The sequence below is a fragment of the Brienomyrus brachyistius genome, chromosome 17 (assembly GCF_023856365.1).
Source record: "Brienomyrus brachyistius isolate T26 chromosome 17, BBRACH_0.4, whole genome shotgun sequence".
Lineage (NCBI taxonomy): Eukaryota > Metazoa > Chordata > Actinopteri > Osteoglossiformes > Mormyridae > Brienomyrus > Brienomyrus brachyistius.
Window position 1 is genome coordinate 14,549,577 of NC_064549.1, and position 18,120 is coordinate 14,567,696.

General features: G+C 43.6%; 2 protein-coding genes and 1 long non-coding RNA gene across 4 annotated transcripts; 1 reads left to right on the forward strand and 2 right to left on the reverse strand.

Moving 5' to 3' along the window:
* Positions 1-1,366: 1,366 nt before the first annotated feature.
* On the forward strand, positions 1,367-2,088 carry LOC125711634 (uncharacterized). The gene is made up of 3 exons (XR_007383068.1): positions 1,367-1,704; positions 1,808-1,884; positions 1,988-2,088. It is a non-coding gene; the product is annotated as an uncharacterized LOC125711634 (long non-coding RNA).
* Positions 2,026-5,308, reverse strand: LOC125711633 (stomatin-like). 2 transcript variants are annotated; one of them, XM_048980768.1, is made up of 7 exons: positions 5,111-5,308; positions 4,509-4,612; positions 3,650-3,722; positions 3,449-3,504; positions 2,730-2,933; positions 2,368-2,502; positions 2,026-2,217 (listed from the first exon to the last, which is right to left on the reverse strand). In XM_048980768.1, exons 1-7 carry the CDS (start codon positions 5,157-5,159, stop codon positions 2,026-2,028), a joined length of 813 nt encoding a protein of 270 aa, XP_048836725.1. In that variant the 5' UTR covers positions 5,160-5,308. The 2 variants fall into 2 exon arrangements, with proteins under 2 accessions (XP_048836725.1, XP_048836724.1); XM_048980767.1 differs by having other exon boundaries at positions 3,449-3,531; positions 5,111-5,306.
* A 3,575-nt stretch (positions 5,309-8,883) lies between these two features.
* slc25a15a (solute carrier family 25 member 15a) lies at positions 8,884-17,770 on the reverse strand. Its single transcript, XM_048980764.1, has 7 exons — positions 17,673-17,770; positions 16,447-16,567; positions 15,721-15,979; positions 11,037-11,174; positions 10,413-10,588; positions 10,037-10,195; positions 8,884-9,556 (listed from the first exon to the last, which is right to left on the reverse strand). The coding sequence occupies exons 2-7, from the start codon at positions 16,499-16,501 to the stop codon at positions 9,435-9,437; spliced, it is 909 nt and encodes a 302-aa protein (XP_048836721.1). The 5' UTR covers positions 16,502-16,567; positions 17,673-17,770; the 3' UTR covers positions 8,884-9,434.
* Between the last annotated feature and the right edge of the window lie 350 nt (positions 17,771-18,120).

Consider the following 18,120-nt stretch of genomic DNA (forward strand, 5'->3'; position numbering starts at 1 on the left):
CAACTGTTGTTCAACACAGAGACAGAATTAATGTTCCAGTTAGACTTAGCGCTGTCAAATAAATGTAAAAAATGTCTAATTACACAAGCCCTTGGTGACCTAAGCTTCACTCCTGGTCCAGAAATGTCATGAATTGATGTCAAGAATGATGCAGTATTTTCTTTGAGATTTAATTAAAGAAGCATAGCCTTATATCAGATTTTTAGATCAAAGCTCCCTTAAAGGAGTAACATATTAACAGGGATAAATGATGAGAACTTCACCGGTGCTTCTGACCTAATAACTCAAAGTATTTACGCTGGGTGCTGTGATGGTCTTATGCTGGAACCTCTACTTCCCTATATGTGGTCGTACCCTGCTCCTCGGTTGGGTCCTAGATTAGACTTCAGTTGGATTGCACAATTGGTCCTACAAAGGGTTCTGTGATGGCTTTATGTTGGTCTCCTGCTTGGGAATACCACTGTCCTTCTGGGTACATTGCTTAGCCAAAGATGGGTAACAGCCAGATGTCTTCATTCTGGGCTACACTACAAGCCTCTCAGAATGAGGTATTGACACTGCACTGACAGTCTCTGTGTGCTGGGGGCATGACCATGTACTGCAGGCCCAATGCTCCACTGTAGATCAGTATTTTAGGGTTGAGGGTGGTATTTGTGACCGTTTTTTTGCTTCTCTTTTAATAACTTTGCCTCCCAAGACTGAATCATGTTTGTTTTATTTTCGCAGTATAAGAGCATGGTTGTTTAGTTGCTTGTTTGCATTTTTGTTCCGAAAAATTAAATTATTGTTAAATAGTAGTCTAGATGACCAATGATATTGTGAAGAATGAAGGACCATACTGTATATATCTGCTGATCCATATCAATGCACTTTGGATTCAAATATTAAATAGTGTTACAAAACAATCCTGATTTGGTGACCCTCAGTTGTGTGGGTGGAACTGAAAGCACCATTTGATGAATTTATGAGGTTGTCATGTCGTTTATGTTGTCAGTATTGTGAGAATCCACTCTCTGTCTTTATCAAATGTGTACTTATGAGTTGAACAGATATCTTACCTCCAGTCTAAACAAAAAGCAATGCAGAGTCACGAAGGTTATAAGACCCATTTTAACAGGGTTTCTCTACAATGCTTTTGTATACCAGATCAAACCGTCACTCGCACCTTAAAAGACTGGACTGGCATTTGCTGCCAAAAAGGAGTATTTTCAACGGTGTGTAAGGGGGATGGGATCATACAACAGGAGAACACTGTAAGAAGCAGAATAATTCTGCATTATTGAAAAAAAGCACAATAAATTAAGAATAATTAATCTGCTTGGAATTTTCTTTCTGAACTGCATATACTGAGTGCAAAACACAAAAATAATCAAAGCTTAAAAACATAAGAAAAGGATTTATAAAAACAAACCAGCTGGAAACGCTGTACAGAAAAAAGCCAGTTAATCTATTAGTATCAGAAACAAAAATTGTGAGTGGCATGCATTTTTGCTGTTGGTTCGGGCTGTTAGTTGGGGTTGCTAGGTGGGGCTGCCATGTGGGCTGTTGGTTGGAGCTGCCGAGTGGGGTTGTTGGGTGGGGTTGTTGGTTGGGGTTGCTAGGTGGGGCTGCCATGTGGGCTGTTGGTTGGAGCTGCCGAATGGGGTTGTTGGGTGAGGCTGTTGGTTGGGGTTGCTAAGTGGGGCTGTTGGATGGGGTTGCTAGGTGGGGCTGCCATGTGGGCTGTTGGTTGGAGCTGCCAAATTGGGTTCTTGGGTGGAGTTGTTGGTTGGGGTTGTTAAGTGGGGTTGTTGAGTTGGGTTGCTAGGTAGGGCTGCCATGTGGGCTGTTGGTTGGAGCTGCCGAGTGGGGTTGTTGGGTGGGGCTGTTGGTTGGGGTTGCTAGGTAGGGCTGCCATGTGGGCTGTTGGTTGGAGCTGCCGAATTGGGTTCTTGGGTGGAGTTGTTGGTTGGGGTTGTTAAGTGGGGTTGTTGAGTTGGGTTGCTAGGTAGGGCTGCCATGTGGGCTGTTGGGTGGGGCTAGAGTTCACTTCCCCTGTACCAGGTGCTGGATCATGTCCAGTGGCAGCGGGAAGATGATGGTGGAGTTGTTCTCGGTTGCGATCTGGCTGAGTGTCTGCAGGTAGCGCAGTTGCAGGGCAGCAGGTGACTCCGAGATCACGAGCGATGCCTCCTTCAGCACCCGTGAGGCGTTCATCTCACCCTCAGCAGCAATCACCTGCAGGGGGCGCAAAGTGGGAGGGGGTTGCACTTGGGTATGTTTGGGTAAACACTCTGAGGTCTAAATGGATGTGACGACCTCAACACACCCATGATCTGAGTGAAGCCAGTGTAGTTTCCTGAGTGAAGTAAAGGGTAATTGGCCCACCTTAGCTCGGGCATCCCGGCTGGCCTCTGCCTCCGCTGCCATAGCTCTCTGGAGCTGCTGGGGCAGCCTGATATCCTTGATCTCCACCCGCTCCACCTTAATGCCCCATCGTTCGGTGACCTCATCCAGAGATAGCTGAAATCATTTAGCCTTTGGATTTATGAAGGCTAAAGAGTCGTTCATCTCAAGGCTCTGACAATGACAATGACTGCCAGGTGCGGCTCCCCCTTCCACTGAGGTCCTGCTAAAATTTTGCGAAGACCTTTAAATAACCTTAGCTAAAGTTCTGGGAATGTTACCATTTAGCTGGACACTTGTATGCTGAGTGAGATGTCCTCCTGAGACCTTGAGATTGCCCATACCTGCATGCTGTTTGAGATGGTCTCTCGGTCCGTCAGCAGTTCGGTCAGGTTCTTGGTGCCCAGGACGTTCCTCAGCGTGGTCTGGGCCAGCAGGCGTGTGGAGTGGTGTACATTGGAGACGTTAGCCACAGAGGAGATGGGGCATTTGACCCGGAAGTAGACCACTCCATCCACACATACCGTCACTGAGTCTCTGGTCAAGATCTGCCCCAAGGGACAGAGCAGCAGAGATGGTAACTCAAAAGCAATCCGTGCCATTAAATGTAAATGGATCATTTCTGGATAAATTTATCAGCATTGGCTTGCTCTGTGCATATGTAATTTCTATAGTGTAACGTTTTCATTTTGTTTGCAGTTCACATTCAAATCACTTTTCAGGATTTAGTGTTTTGCAGTAGAGCGGTGGAACATACTGATTGTTTATACTATAGCATATTTTAACCATTTGGGAGCTGGAGGGAGGCTGGATTTCAGAGGCCTGTCTACACATGGCTGAGGCCCCCAAAGTGAACTGTCTCTGAACTATTCCATGCTGGTGTTTAGACGGGGTCCTCCGGGATGTACAGGTTGTTTTTTGTACCTTTTGATCAATTTACTGCATCCCCCCCCCCCCCCCCTAAAAGTGTTACCTTCAGCCTCGCTGTTCAGGGTTTCTCTCCCACCTGGATCCCCACTCAGAACTCTCCACAAATCTGTAACGTGTGTAAATAATGTAATACCTCTTGTGCAGGGATGTCGAAAGACACCATCCTCAGATCCACCTTCACAAAAGTGTCTGTGCAGGGAAGTACAAAGAACATGCCTAGAGCGACGGAAGGAAGAGGCGTTTAGAGGATGGACCCCCCCCCCCCCCCCAGGACCTCAGGCTAAGGCACTGGTGACAGTGGAACGGAGCGGTGTGGCGAATTCAGCCGGACAACCTGGTCCTTTGGCCTTCCTGTCGATGATTCGGCCCAGCCGGAATATGACGGCGCGTTCATACTCCTGAACGATCTGCGGAGAATGATATGAGAATGCAGGGTCCACAGAACCGTTTGGTGAAATTAATGTGAAGTACAACGACACTGCATCCAGCTAACAATTTTTTATTCTAGGAACATTATCCTGTTTTCATAATGTTCCCAGAATGTCATCCTGCTAATCCAACTATGACTACAGCTAAGAAAAATAATACATAGCTAAGTAAATAGCTAAGCCCGGAAGCTATGGGCACGAGGCAGGGAACAACCCAGGATGGGTTACACCAAAATGAAGATCGCAGGGCACACTCACACATAAATGGGAAATTTAATAACTCCAATTAGCCTCAGCATGTCTTTGGACTGTGGGGGGAAACCGGAGTACCCGGAGGAAACCCCACGACGACATGGGGAGAACATGCAAACTCCACATAGAAGACTTCAACCCGGGTCCCAAAGGTGTGAGGTAACAGTGCTACTGTAACCACGACACCCCCATATATTCAACAATAATTGCATTAAAAGGATTGTTCAGGTGATAATGTTATTGTACTGACATTCTTTTTACATTGTGACAGAAGTTCTGTCAATGTAAAAGTTCCATTAACTACACATAAGAACATTCTCTGCCACGTTAACGTGACGTTAGCTAAACTTTGGGAAACATTCCGTTAGCTGAACACATGGATGATTTTAAAGAATATATTAATACTGCATCAGATCTTGTGCCAGATCTTTCAGGTGAAATAAAAGGGAGGTTAGTTGATCGATTTATTGATTGATTCATAAATTAATTCATACATCCATGGGGACAACTCACCTTTAAACATCTGAAGAGTGAGAAAGGGAATGTGATTATCATCAGCAGCACGGACAGGATCACCAGAACCCATCCACAAAAGCCCAGACCTCGGTCTCTATCATCTGATCCAAAGAAGACATAACGAATACTGTTGTCTTCAAAAAATTCATTCTTCAAACAACCGTTGAAGTAACAGCCCACTGTGGCATGGAAAGTTGACCACAATGTCACTTCCAGATCGAACCTCAGCGGCTTGAGAAGATGCGTGTATATTATAAGATAGGATTTTAAAAAGTTATAATCCCTTCAATCTCATGCCTCCAGTTCTGAGTCTCTCTGTTGTGCTGGTACTCAAGCAGCAAAGCAACTTACGTCTTATTAAGTTATTACACATAGCAATGCTCACGAGATCCCAGGTAAAATAGTAGGGGCAGATCTTCTCAAGCCCCAAAGACCATCTAGTGACACAGACAAAGCCTAATTCCCATAATGCATCTAGTGACACAGACTGGACGTAATTCCTGTAATGCCTCAGAGGAGAGTTCTGCTCCCCTCGGTGTGTGTGAGAGCTTGCTGCTGTGAGATGCTGCCTGGAAAGCAGAGCACGGGCTTTGTCTTACCCGATATGATTTCTGAGACGCTGTCATGGACCTTGGCCCGGCTAGACATTCCTGCGTGAGTCCAATCTGGCAGCAGACTGGACAGGAGGGTGGGGGCACTCAGCGGGTTTTTAAGCCATGTGCTGTCCCGGGTGGGCAGGGCTTATCTCCATGCCTCCTGTATCCCCTGGTAGTGTCTCACCTCTGACAGTGGAGGGAAAAACGTGCAACAACAAGCAAGCGATTCCAGTTGTGCTGGTTGTTTTTGTTTTGTGGTAACTGCTCATAGGCAGCTTCGCCACTGAACTCTGCTGCTTTTCGGGAACTTCACTGCCGTATGCTGTGTACTGCCCCCTCACTAGGGAAAAAAAGGATATAACATAAGAGAAGGCAAAGGGATTCATGTTCCTGAATTATTTTTAATACCCAGAAAAATTAGTCAGCATTATATGCTCCTGTTTTTTTGGTTTGTGGTTGGTATGGAGCGATTCCATCTGACTGGAAGAGCCACACGCGATTGCATGGAAACCACCTGATCACCCTTCTGTCTCTTGGTGTGAATAATTAATATATCGTGTGAACTGTTGTCTGGACATCCAACAATACCACTGTCACCCAAGTACATGTGCGTGTAAAGTGGGCTAGTTTGCTATTACCCAGTTATATTATTACCCGTGTGTTCATCTTACCTATCCCACTGCTGACATATGTGTGACTGTACCTACCCCCCCCTCCTCTCTCTCTCTCACACACACACTCTTTTGGCCAGAAAATGTGGGTCAGCAAAGCAGTTGGGTCTTTTCAGCTTTATTGTCCAGTTTAAAACATTTGTTAGAGAAATAATAAAAATGTACCCAAATGTAAAAAGTTACTTACTTTTAAGTAATCGTAATGGATACATTACATATTACATTTTTAACAGGTTAACAAGTAATCTGCACCTTATTACATACATTTATACACACACACATACACACAGCTCTTTAAAAAATTATGACACCACGGCACAATTTTTATGGGTCTGCATCTGTGAATAACATGCATTTTTCTGGAAACTGCAGCCTGGCTCTTCCCTGTTTCTCATTAATGAAGAGCTTCTTCCTTGTTGTATGTAACTTCAGTCTTGCTTCTATGAGCCTGATATGAACTGTCCTAGCAGTGCACTTCACACCTGCACATATGTGTGTATACGGGTTTTTGCTGCAACTCCCTAATTAGGTTACTAATTAGAGGACTGATTGGCTAAAGAGTCCTCACACTTGGGTTTGAATAGCTGACCTAGCTACAGGTTCTCCCAAAAACCTGCATACACACATAAGACTGGCCACCCCTGCTTTGGAAGGTCACTTGATGTCATCCTCCAATTCAAGAGAAACTGTCGGATAAGTTGACAGTCAACTCTGCCATTAGAAAGTCGCTTCTGCCCTCTGGCTGGTTTCTGATCATTCCCAGTGTCTCCTGCTTCACCTTATTCTTGTGTACTGCTGTCTTAGAAATTTCGAGCCTGAAAGCAGCCCCCCCACAGTATAGCCAATTGCCAGCAGAACCAGGATTAAACCAGGTTTTAAAAATGCAGACTGAAAAAAAAATATTTTTATATATATAGTGGTCTCAATTTCTTTCCAGAGCTGTTTATGTGTACATATATACACACACATGCATGCATGTCTGTCTGTTGCTTTTGGAAATATAATCTGTTTGCTGAATGGACTGTGGGGTTTGAACCTGTTCCACCAAGTCCAGGACATGACACCCTCATCATGGTGTGACCTGTGGTCATGAGCTTTGGGACAGGGAGGTGGGAGGGGCATCTCCAAATGGGGATGGAACAGATATGAGGATAAATTTCAATACCAGTGAGCAGGGCTGGTCATCGGCGATTTCGTACTATTGAGAAACTGTAAGTTTGTTGACAATCCCGCACAGCAGACTCAGACCAGGCATGGTGTAAGAAAACACATACCACCCCTAAGAAACAGCAGAGGGTTAGGGTTTTAAAGCTGCTGTCCTGGATACCACTTTGCATGGCTTCAGAATTCTGAGTACTTGCTGAATACTGGCTTCCAAGCAGAGTGAACAGGACAGATGTAATTTAGCCATGTCCGCTAATAGTAGCCTGCTAAAGGTCAGCTATCAAGAACGGTCACTGTATTCAGAGCTGATTTCATTTTTTAGTACCTACTAAAAAGCTACACTTCCCCGTATTTGCTACCTAATTGTTATACAGATTCGCCTTACAGTTAAACTTTTGATTCACTTTAATCCATCGTAAAATAAACCATAGGATAGATGATATCTAACCATAGTCAGCTCACACATATTGTTTTTAAACTATTTTAATATTTTATCGCACAGCGTGGTTGATCTCATTTTGGTGTCCAGTTCATAGCAAAAAGCTCATGTCTCTGGGTGTTGGGATTCAAATCCAGCTTCTGCTCCGTGTGTCGAGTTTGCTTGTTCTCCCAATGTTGTATTTCCTCCAAACTAGCATTAAACCGTTGGTTGGTTACAAAGATGAAGAAAACAGCAATTAGTATGGCTATTCAAAGAGGGTGATTAACTTCCCACACTGTGTGGAAACAAAGGTGTAACTGATCGTGTTTCGGTTGCTTGACTTTGCCAGTCGCACGCAAAAATTACCAGGCAACTGCTGTTGCATTGTGGGATACCTAAATTACCACCTCAGGTGTTTTCCCTTGTGTCACATGGTTTTGAAAGTGTTAAGTGTGCCAAAGACGATATCTGAGCTGTTCAAAGGGTCTTGGTGTCACAGTTAGAACAGCCAATTCTGAGAGACTTTGCTGGTGGGATAACTGGCAGTCACTCGGGGTGGGGGGGGGCATCTTTCAAGTCCGCAGCCAGTGGAACGAACGTCATTTAGTGGCAAATGTGAAAATGATGGGGATTCACTGAACGTAATTAATAGTCATTGAATGCGTTTAATAAGCACTTTTAAAATTCCAGTTTGAGGATTTTCCATCAGCCTCAATTAACTGATAGGATAAGTGAAGAAATTCATAGTGATCTTAATAACTATTATTAAGGACTGTATTAAACATCAGGGTTTGACTTCTACACAAAATGAATAGGCAGATTTAATTGAAAGAAGAGTAATCGTGGAGTTTTATGCATCACTTACGGCTTAGTCTCCATTAATGACATTTTACTGTATTAACTTTCCAGTGTTATTAAACTTTATATGAAGCTAATCATGGTTGCTGCATACCGGTAATGAGGTTTGGCTTTGTGTTGATCCATGTTGTTCAATTTACTTATGATGTTATGAAGTCAAGACTTTTAAACGGTTAGATCTTTAGCTTCTGTTTAACAGCAATGGGTTAAAATGGCATATTTCATAATGGTTAGGTAAGGGGGCTTCTGACTGAAAGGGTGTTGGTTCAAATCAATACCTAGTAAAGTACTGCTCTCTGTCATTATGTCACAAATGGGTTAATCGGAGGACACATTTCTTTGAGGCACAATAACAATTAATCATTGTCACTCACAAAATGCACAGATTTTGTCCCAAGAGCTTGATTCCCTACCCAGAAATCTTTGCCTGTCACAGTATCTTATTTGTGTCTTACAACACATTAATTCACAATACAGCAATCTTTGTACTGCAAGCTCACTCTATTACAAATAATAGTCACAAAGAAATTTCTAAACAGAATTTGATTTCCAGCACATAGAGGTAACAGTTATTTAACTATACACAACTATACATACATCTTCTAAATTAAAAAAAAAGAAAAAAAAAAAGCTTTTTTGAAAAATTAAAATGTCCCTAAAAACTCTTACACTGAGGTGAGAGGAGTAATTTTTGGGTTTCAAGTATTTAAAAAATCATTTCCATTCTCCCTCAAATTAAAAAAATTCAAGTTATACTGGTAAGACCACTCTGCTGAATAGAATGCGTCTGTACTGGAGCTCTGCACACAGGTGCTAATCTTGCTAACGGGACTCTGGCTTGATTAACAGGGTCGCTGGGCACGGTCAGGTCAGCGGAACATTCCCCATCTTTCTTCCACCGCAAGAACGCGCTGAACAGTAGGCAACTAAGCCCACACACGCCGTTGGGATGCCGGCCCCGTAATGGAACAGCTTATAAACATGCCAGAGATTAACATTAGTATAAACAGCATGAAGCTTGTATCTGTTTGTCTTCAATGTAAAGAAGCTGCTGACAGGTCAGGCAGGTGCTAGCTATTGTTTTTCCGGCACAGGAGTCACCCCGTTCCTCCAATTAGTGCTCAGCTCTCCTGTGCCGCTAGCCGTATAATTGGTAGTGTGAGCAGCAGGGCGGGGCTTAGGCGGGGCTTGGGCCAGAGGTGTCGTCAGCCCGTCAGGTGGCCAGGTGCTGCATCATGGCCTTTCGGCTGAGCTCGTAGGCCAGGAACAGGGCGCCGTTTGCGGGGAAGGTGCGGATCATGGTGGGTGTCAGGCCTGAGTACAGCGCCGCTACTCCTGGGGAGAAGCAAACAGTGAGAATTTACATGTAAAATAAGCATATGTGAAGTCCTGTGTTATGTATACAGAACTATCTGTAGACTGGGTTGTACCGAATACACTGCCTACCCCATAATGTCTAATAAATGAGCCAACAGTAAGACTAATAATAAGCAAGTCATTCCAGGAACTGGAGTTTCACTGGAATAACTGGAGCCAGGGGTAGGGTTTCCCTCATCTGGGGCCCCACTATAAGTCACTTTGGGGCGTCCCCCTGTTTCAAACCCTAAATAAGTAGCTAGCGAGTACAGTCAGAAGCTGGCTGGTTAGAACACCAAACTGCATCAGCAAATAAGGAACATGTTTATTTAATATTTAGTGTAGTGACTGTTTGTGGCCAATAGGGGCCAAAACCTCAGTGGCTAAATGCGTGGTAAACACCGCGGCTGACAGGAGCTTCACCTGAGCTCCCCGAGAAAGTTCCCGCAGTTCCCTCACCTTCAGCGCGGACGATGCCCACGAGTGTCTGGAGAAAGCCCACCTGGCGGCCGGCCAGCGAGTGCACCTGGATGCGGGACTTGACGCAGTCGATAGGGTACACAGCCAGCCACAGGCAGGCGCCCCCGAACCCACCGCTGAACATGAGCGGGACCACCCCTGCGAGGCACGCGTGGGGAGGGGGTTAACGTGTGGCACAGGGACGCGACAACTGCGGTCTGGCATCTCTGAATCGGTGAGATTATTTGGCCGAACTAAGTGAGGCTTAGGGCAAATTTGATCATTAATGCAAAAACCTGCTTCAGATCTATACATTTCGCACAAACACCAAGCCAGGAAACAGGCAGGCTGGAGTGAGGCAGAGCGGGGGGTGTACCGATGTCGTCCTTTGCCCGGCCCAGGTAAGTGGCGAAGGCCGTCCTGCACAGCTCGTAGGCCCCGAAGAAGCAGAAGTATCCTGGAACCTCCCTCACGATGGTGGTGCTCAGACCCTGATAGAAGCCCAGGGGACCGTCTGTACGCAGGACCGCTCTGACCACGGACCACGCCGTCCTACCAAGAAGGTTACAGAGAACACGTTCTGCATCCCCAGAAAATAACAAAACAAGCAAATATTCCTCTAATGAAGTTCCTGGTAAAACTCGTCTGGGATTCTGTGCTTTAATCACTTAGCATTTGTTAGTAAGGAGTCAAGCAAACAAAATATACAAATATTTTAATATATAGTTATTAAGTGTATAAATGCACCAATTAAAAATTTGGTGTAATTGGCATCTAAAAGATTGCTTGCTTTACTGGTATCTGTGTTTAAGTTTTGGTTTGCCCTGTAATATTTCTTCCACATGTACATCTCCAGCATGGACATTCTTACTTAAGTCCTGACAGGGACCTCACACGGGTGAAGTGTCACAGGTAGAGTGTTGGGCTCACACAGCGGGCCGCCCTGGGCTTCAGGGTCCTAAACTGCTCCCTGTTTCCTGACAGACAGGCCCGGACTCACTTCTGGCCACTGGCGATCTTTCCGGAAGCCTCCATCTCACGCATGGCCTGCAACCGGCACTTGACCAGCTCCGTGGGACACAGCACCATCGAGGAGAAGATGGAGGCGACGGAGCCTGCGCATGCTTTCTGCAGGTCGCTAAGACAGAAAGAAGCAACATGACAGTGAGGTCAGGTGAGAACAGGGCAGTTACAAGAAGCCACTTTTACAAACATATTACCGAACTAAGTCTAAATATTTATATTTTATTCACTTCTCATCTGCACTGTGGCCAACATTTTCCGTGACGTAACATTATGACCTATAACAGACACACCAGTGTCATGCCTCCTTTTCTGGCCTCTGCTGCCATCTATCGCTGCTGTTTCAATTTTGGAATGAGGTGCCAAGTGTAGATTTTCGTCACATATAATGTTTTTGTGAAGGGTTAATAATATTCAAAGATAAAATAGAGTAATAAGATTATATCAAGAATCCTACTCAAAAGGTCGAGCGCCTTATCACGATGCCCTTCCCTTTGCTGTCATTAAGCACCATCATTTCAGTGTTGATGTGATTTGTTTCTGAAACCGGTCCAGAGCACCTAAACAATGGGTCTTCAAATTCTTTCACACTTACTGAGTTCACAAGACCAAGTGTCTTCCCCAGCTGGCATTTTGCTCCTTTGCTGCCACATACTACTGATGCTTCACTTTTGGGACAATTTGTCTCAAAATTGAATCAGGTGCAGATCTTCATCCATATGATGTTTTAAGTAGTAATAAGATTCATCAATTACTTTTTCGGCACCACATTCACAAAATCAAATGTCACCTGCAGTCACACTCCTCTCTGCTGCTTCAGTTTTGTGTTCTGTTCAGCAATAAACCTCTGTTGTTCTTGTGGAGCCGCAAGTGGTTCGTCACCTTCCTTTCCTGCCTGTACAATGCCTGAGTCTGTGACAGCCTATGTAGTGTTTTACCTGGAAATCTTAGGGCTGGGACATATATCAAATTTATATGGCTTCAGATCAAAGGCAAAGCATTTAGCCAGGCACCAGCTTTTTGATACTATACGGGCATTTATTTACGCACAATATTTGGTACGCAGATTATCATCCATCCATACATCCATTTTCCAAACCGCTTATCCTACTGAGTCGCGGGGGGTCCAGAGCCTATCCCGGAAGCAATGGGCACGAGGCAAGGAACAACCCAGGATGGGTTGCCAGCCCATCGCAGGGCACACTCACACACCATCCACTCACACATGCACACCTATGGGCAATTTAGCAACTCCAATTAGCCTCAGAATGTTTTTGGACTGTGGGGGGAAACCGGAGTACCCGGAGAAAACCCCACGACGACATGGGGAGAACATGCAAACTCCACACACATGTGACCCAGGCGGAGACTCGAACCTGCGTCCCAGAGGTGTGAGGCAACAGTGCTAACCACTGCACCACCATGCCGCCCCAGCAGATTATCAGTACAGCTGAAATATTGCGTTTTATGATGCCCAAAAGTTAGCAAATACGGCATATCCTTATGTTTCATAAATATGTCAGACTTTAAACTGCAAAAAGTACCGCCACACCACCAACGTCTTTTTACCTTGTTCATCCGCAAGATTTCCTCTTTTAAAAGATATCGTGGCTGCTGAGCTGCTCCTTTCTTCACTGACAATTCAGTGCAAATTGCACTAAGGTATACCAGACATAGTATACCAGACATAGTATACCAAAACAGCCTGATGTGGTGTGCTCTGCTCACCAAATTTTATAAAAATTACTAAGTTTTAGGTGTCACAAAACACATCTCATTAATATTTTAGCTGTACTACTAATCTGCTTACCAAATATTGGGCGTAAATAAATGTCTGTATAGTATCACAAAGCTGGCGTCTGGCCAAATGCTTCGCCTTTGATCTGAAGCCCCGGTGATTACTGCACATGCGCCATATAAAATCAATATGATATCGCCCAGCCTTAGGAATTCTAAAGTATAACAGAACTGCTTAACATTTTTGTTTAACAATAACTAAAGTAACTTAACCCTGTAACTGTTCGGGAGCCAGCACAACAGCCATCTAATAAAACTGACCTCAAATTTTAGACATAAATATAGATAAAAAGCAGCGATCCAAACAAACGTTCAGTCAAAATGTCAACACTCACTGCTTATAAAAATAAAACTGAAATGCTGTCAAAACAACAGAGGACAATCAAATGAGGTAGAATATCAGTGGTGGAAATGTTGCATCGCCTCTAATTTCTTGTGTAAACATAAAATAGATATACCATGAAATGAGGTATGTTACAATGTCAGTGTTGGAACTGTACAAACACGTAAACAGTTAACTATCTATCCAGCTGGCAGAGACATCACAGTCAGAGCTTGAATTTTTTTGTCAAGAGCACCAACTTTAATTCGTTATAACAAATGATTTCCTTCAGTAATACTACGTAATAATGTAACTCAAATTATCATAAAAGAAAAATGAGAACACACACATGCGCTATTCTGGATGATGGACCACTGGAGTAGGCAAACCCACCTTGAGATCTGTTTATTCAGGTTTATTAAATTACATTTGTCATTAAATATCCTTTGTTATTATAGCTACTGGATGTGCTCATCATTAAAACCATACAGTTGTCTGTCTGCTGCCTTACACTAAAACAGTCGCATGAGGTACGCTAACCGGATTTAATAAGCATATGAATTTGGTGAATTTATATAGATTACTAACTTTCGGACATCACAATGTGTCTCGTAAATATTTTAGAATTGTGGGCGTAAGTAAATGTATGCATAGTGCTGAGAATCCGGTGTCCATTATCTAAAGCCCTACAATGACATTCAGTATGTCGTTGACAAAATAAAATTAGAGATTAGAAATAAAATGAGATGGTCAATTTGATTTCCTGGAGGAAAATTAATCGTTTAGATTAATGAGACCGTCAGTAAAACAGTTGATAGATTAATCCATCCATCGTCCAAACCGCTTATCCTTCTGGGTCACGGGGGGTCTGGAGCCTATGCTGGAAACTACGAGAACAAGGCAGGGAATAACCCAGGATGGGGCTCCGCCCATCACAGGGCACACTCACACACACCATTCACTCCTATGGGCAATATAGTAACTCCAAATAGCCTCAGCATGTCTTTGGAATGTGGGGGGAAACCAGAGAAAACCCCACGGCGACACGGGGAGAACATGCAAACTCCACACACACGTAACCCAGGCGCAGAAACTTGAACCAAGGTCCCAGAGGTGTAAGGCAACAGTGCTAACCAATGCACCACCATCCTTGACAGATTAATCTATAGAAAAATAATCATTAGTGGCAGCACTAAATGCATCATGTCGCTATACCATTGATATCGTAAGATAACACTTTTGTATCATGTAAAAATCTATACCAGTGTTATTGTGGATGGCATGATATGGTACAGCCCTAGTTTCCAGCCAATCATACGCTCGCTTACAGCACGCCCTTACATGCCTCACTGGCTCTCATTGGCCATAGTGGAGAAGAGAAGCAGCATCCACGTCATATTTCCGAGAACAAGTGGAAGAATGAAAACAACAAATCTTCGCAGGAATGTGAACGTGAGTGTACAGTTCCTGCACAGGACTTGTTCCCCGCAGACAAATCATTCGCAAACATCACACCATTACAGGAAACCAATGGCTGTGGGTACAAGTGCTGTTGCCAACCTTCCAGACACGGCGAAGACGTGCGTTTTAAAAGATACTTTAAATCAACACAGACCAAGGGCGCCGACACACTGACCTTGGCAAAGCATCTTGCCGCCAGACATCTTGACGTATTTCAAGAATTTAAAGAGCAACAGGTTAGCGAATGTGATACATAATTATCAAACCTGTTTCTCAAATCCAAGTCAAACGAGTGCGATTTATTAAGCAAACTTTTTAGTCTGAGAGGAAAAATGATGGGCAACCATAGCCTGTTTAATTTGACTTTATCTTTTTAGCCAAGGTAATCATGGAATGCGGTACATTTGAGTAAATATTCTCTATTGCCAAAAAATGCACAGTAGAGTGCAGGCCTCTCTCAGGGTGGTGTATTGCTGGTTAATAAGTGATATTGTACAAATTTAACGTGCTATAAATGATATCATTATACTATAAAAGTATAGGGCATACAGGATAGCATGTAAGCTTTAATAACAACATGACCTTGATCTAATTATTCACAATAATCCAATTCAGTGCTATAAATATATTAAACCATGTTAAATGGCTGCAACTTAATCATTTTAGTTTTGTTAAAATATGTTCAGTATAACGCTGCACCTGTGACAAAATAGGCTATATTTTATCTAACGGATATTGACTATTAACGGATATCCCCCCCCCCCACGACCCAGTAGGATAAGCGGTTTGGAAAATGGATGGATGTAATTAATAAAAAATAATAATTTCCATGTTCTGCCATCTATCTATCCATTAATTTTCCTGATGTTTTAGTTTTTGCTGTGGTATCGTTTCAGTATCGGTATCGAAATTTTTTAGGCAGGTATCGTACCGAAGTCGTGATTTTGGTATCGGGACAAGACTGTGTTCTTAAGTCCACACGGGTCCGCCGGAGGATATACATCAGAACTGACAACCACCACATTTTTACCACACAAATACATGACTTTTACAGGAGGTGTGACAGTGGTGTGCGCCTTGCCTGAGTTTGTGGCCCTGCCTCTGCCCAGACACCAAGCGCACCGCCTCCTGGCAGAAGCCGTAGCTCATAAACAGCACCGAGTTCTCCGCGATGTTGGCCAGCAGCGCCGGAGACGTGCCGCGATACAGGCCCCGGAGCCCCTCCTCCCTGTAGGTGGAGATGAAGCAGTCCAGGAATCCACGATACATGGTGGGGAAGGTCTGCATCTTCACCTTGGCCGTGTCGAAGGGCTGCCCGCTCATCACGCAGGCTGTGCCCCCTGAAGGAGGGCGACAGTTCACATCCTATTCCCAATTTCCTGGCTGAAAGGTTCCAGCGCCCGATGTGACATAGACTAAAACTCTATACTTTTACAACATAAACGTTAAACCTTTGGATTGTACAAGTTTATTCAAAAAAGTATACATATAGTACCATACTGCTCAGCAGGAAAACGTCACATGGCAATACAACATAAATGCTTAGCCATACATCTGAGGGTTAAAGACGGGATAGTAAATCTCTTCCACAACAGTAACTCTACCGAAAGTTGAACCAAAGAGCCTAAAGGTTATGCTTGCAGTTACAACACAGATTTCAAAAAGGCAGAATAGATTGTGACGCGCTGTATTTACACTCCATATAAATCGGAGTTATCTAGCTGCCGTACTACGTCCGCAGTATGTCTAACAACCTCCTCCTCCTAAAATAAATAAGGGAAGATGCAAGGATGAATAAATGTGTTACCTAGGGCCCCTGCAGACAGGTCGATGGCAGCCTGGACCACAGGATGGGGCGCCATGCCGGGACGATATCCAAAGTATCCGGCTTCTTTCCGAAACGGCGCCGCTCGGTGTTTAATCGCTAACTTTTAGGGATGGCACACAGAAAGCGATCGGGATCTCCACAGTGTTAATGAAAGACACTTTGTAAAATGGGAAAAGTCATCTTATCGAAAACGTGACTATCTCTCTTAAAACAGACCAATGCAAACCAGAACTGCATCGCTGTCGGCTGCACCATCGTGCCATGACGGCATAAACGCCATACAGTGCGCCTTCCTCTTCCTCCCGGTGGCGCCCGACTACGTCAAATGCACACGTGTGTGCACAGGTTGAAAGGCGTTTTTAAAAAAAAAAAAAAAAAAAAAAAAAACCTATATATGTATATATATATTATGAGAAAGAAATGCACCAGCGAACACTGAAACCGACGCCCTAATCTTGCATCCTGCCGAATCGACCCGGAGACTGTGGCGGACGGGAAAGGCGTATATTATACCATACCAGATTCCGGCGGGGAATTTGCGTAAGAAATTTACGTAGGGAAACTAATCGACAGTTAAAGCTAAAGTTTAAAGTGCTGGAGATTCTACGGTATTATTACATCATCAATAAACGCGCCGACCACGCTCATGGCGAGGTACAATCTGAGTGGAATGGAATATATTACACTCTTACTAAAAATATCAACATATATTTTTAATGTGTCATCATATTCATAATACATGCCTATTTCGTTTCCTGTCTAATAGTTCCTGCTACAGTTACTGCCCATCAGTTTGTTTCAATCACCCAATTTTTCAATCATATATTAAATAAGTAATTGCCATAGGTGCAATGACTATCACCGGGAGTAATCGATACTTTAAATTCCTGTTAGTAGTCTGATTTCTATCCTATTGAGTCCCAGGAGATATCCGTGGAACTTGACACCTGTTATTAACAAAATATATTAACACTTCATAAAGTTATAGAAAGGAAGTGCTTAGAAATCTGGGCTCTTTGCGATGTGGCGAATCCCCTGATATATTTGTGGATATGATGCAATCCATCAAAACATTTAAATGAATATAAACTCTCAGGCATGTCAATGTAACTCAACAACTGAATTAAAATAATCAATGAAACTTAACGGAACGACTGAAAATGCAATGACTGATGGAAGGATGGAAAAATTGATTATATACTTACCTATTTTAATTTACAGATAAGACAGTCTTCATTCGCACCATGCATCAAGCTGCTGTCATTCCTGACATACTGTAACTTTGACTGACCTTATGACTAACACTTTCTCCAGGAAGAATAGGAAACGTTTCCACACCGCTGTCTTAGCGCCGGTAGAGTTAGTGGCTGGAGTTTCTACAGCCAAAATAACAAGGATTTAATTTTTTTAACGAGGCCACTTAAGCTACATCCCTAAAAATTATAACTTGTTCATGCACATTTTTCAGTTACTTACCGACAAAATGTGTCTCTGTAGGTTTTAAAAATAGGATAAAAATGAAAATAATCCCTAAGACGGTTTCTATTAGAAATCACTGTCTGTACCCTCTGTTACACAAAGAAAATGCCAACCTTGATCGATAAGGAGACCTACCTACTTTGATACGCTGTTATACTCAAAGTTAAAAGGCGA

Coding starts and splice junctions, on each gene's coding strand:
- LOC125711633 (XM_048980767.1), bottom strand. CDS start 5,159: ATGTCTAGCCGGGCCAAGGTCCATGACAGCGTCTCAGAAATCATATCG. Junction 4,613..5,110: donor CGTCTCAGAAATCATATCGG/GTAAGACAAAGC, acceptor TCTTTGGATCAG/ATGATAGAGACCGAGGTCTG. Junction 2,934..3,448: donor TCGACATCCCTGCACAAGAG/GTATTACATTAT, acceptor CCCTTGGGGCAG/ATCTTGACCAGAGACTCAGT.
- slc25a15a (XM_048980764.1), bottom strand. CDS start 16,501: ATGGCGCCCCATCCTGTGGTCCAGGCTGCCATCGACCTGTCTGCAGGG. Junction 15,980..16,446: donor CCTGTCTGCAGGGGCCCTAG/GTAACACATTTA, acceptor GCCCTCCTTCAG/GGGGCACAGCCTGCGTGATG. Junction 9,557..10,036: donor GGGCATCGTCCGCGCTGAAG/GTGAGGGAACTG, acceptor GCTTCTCCCCAG/GAGTAGCGGCGCTGTACTCA.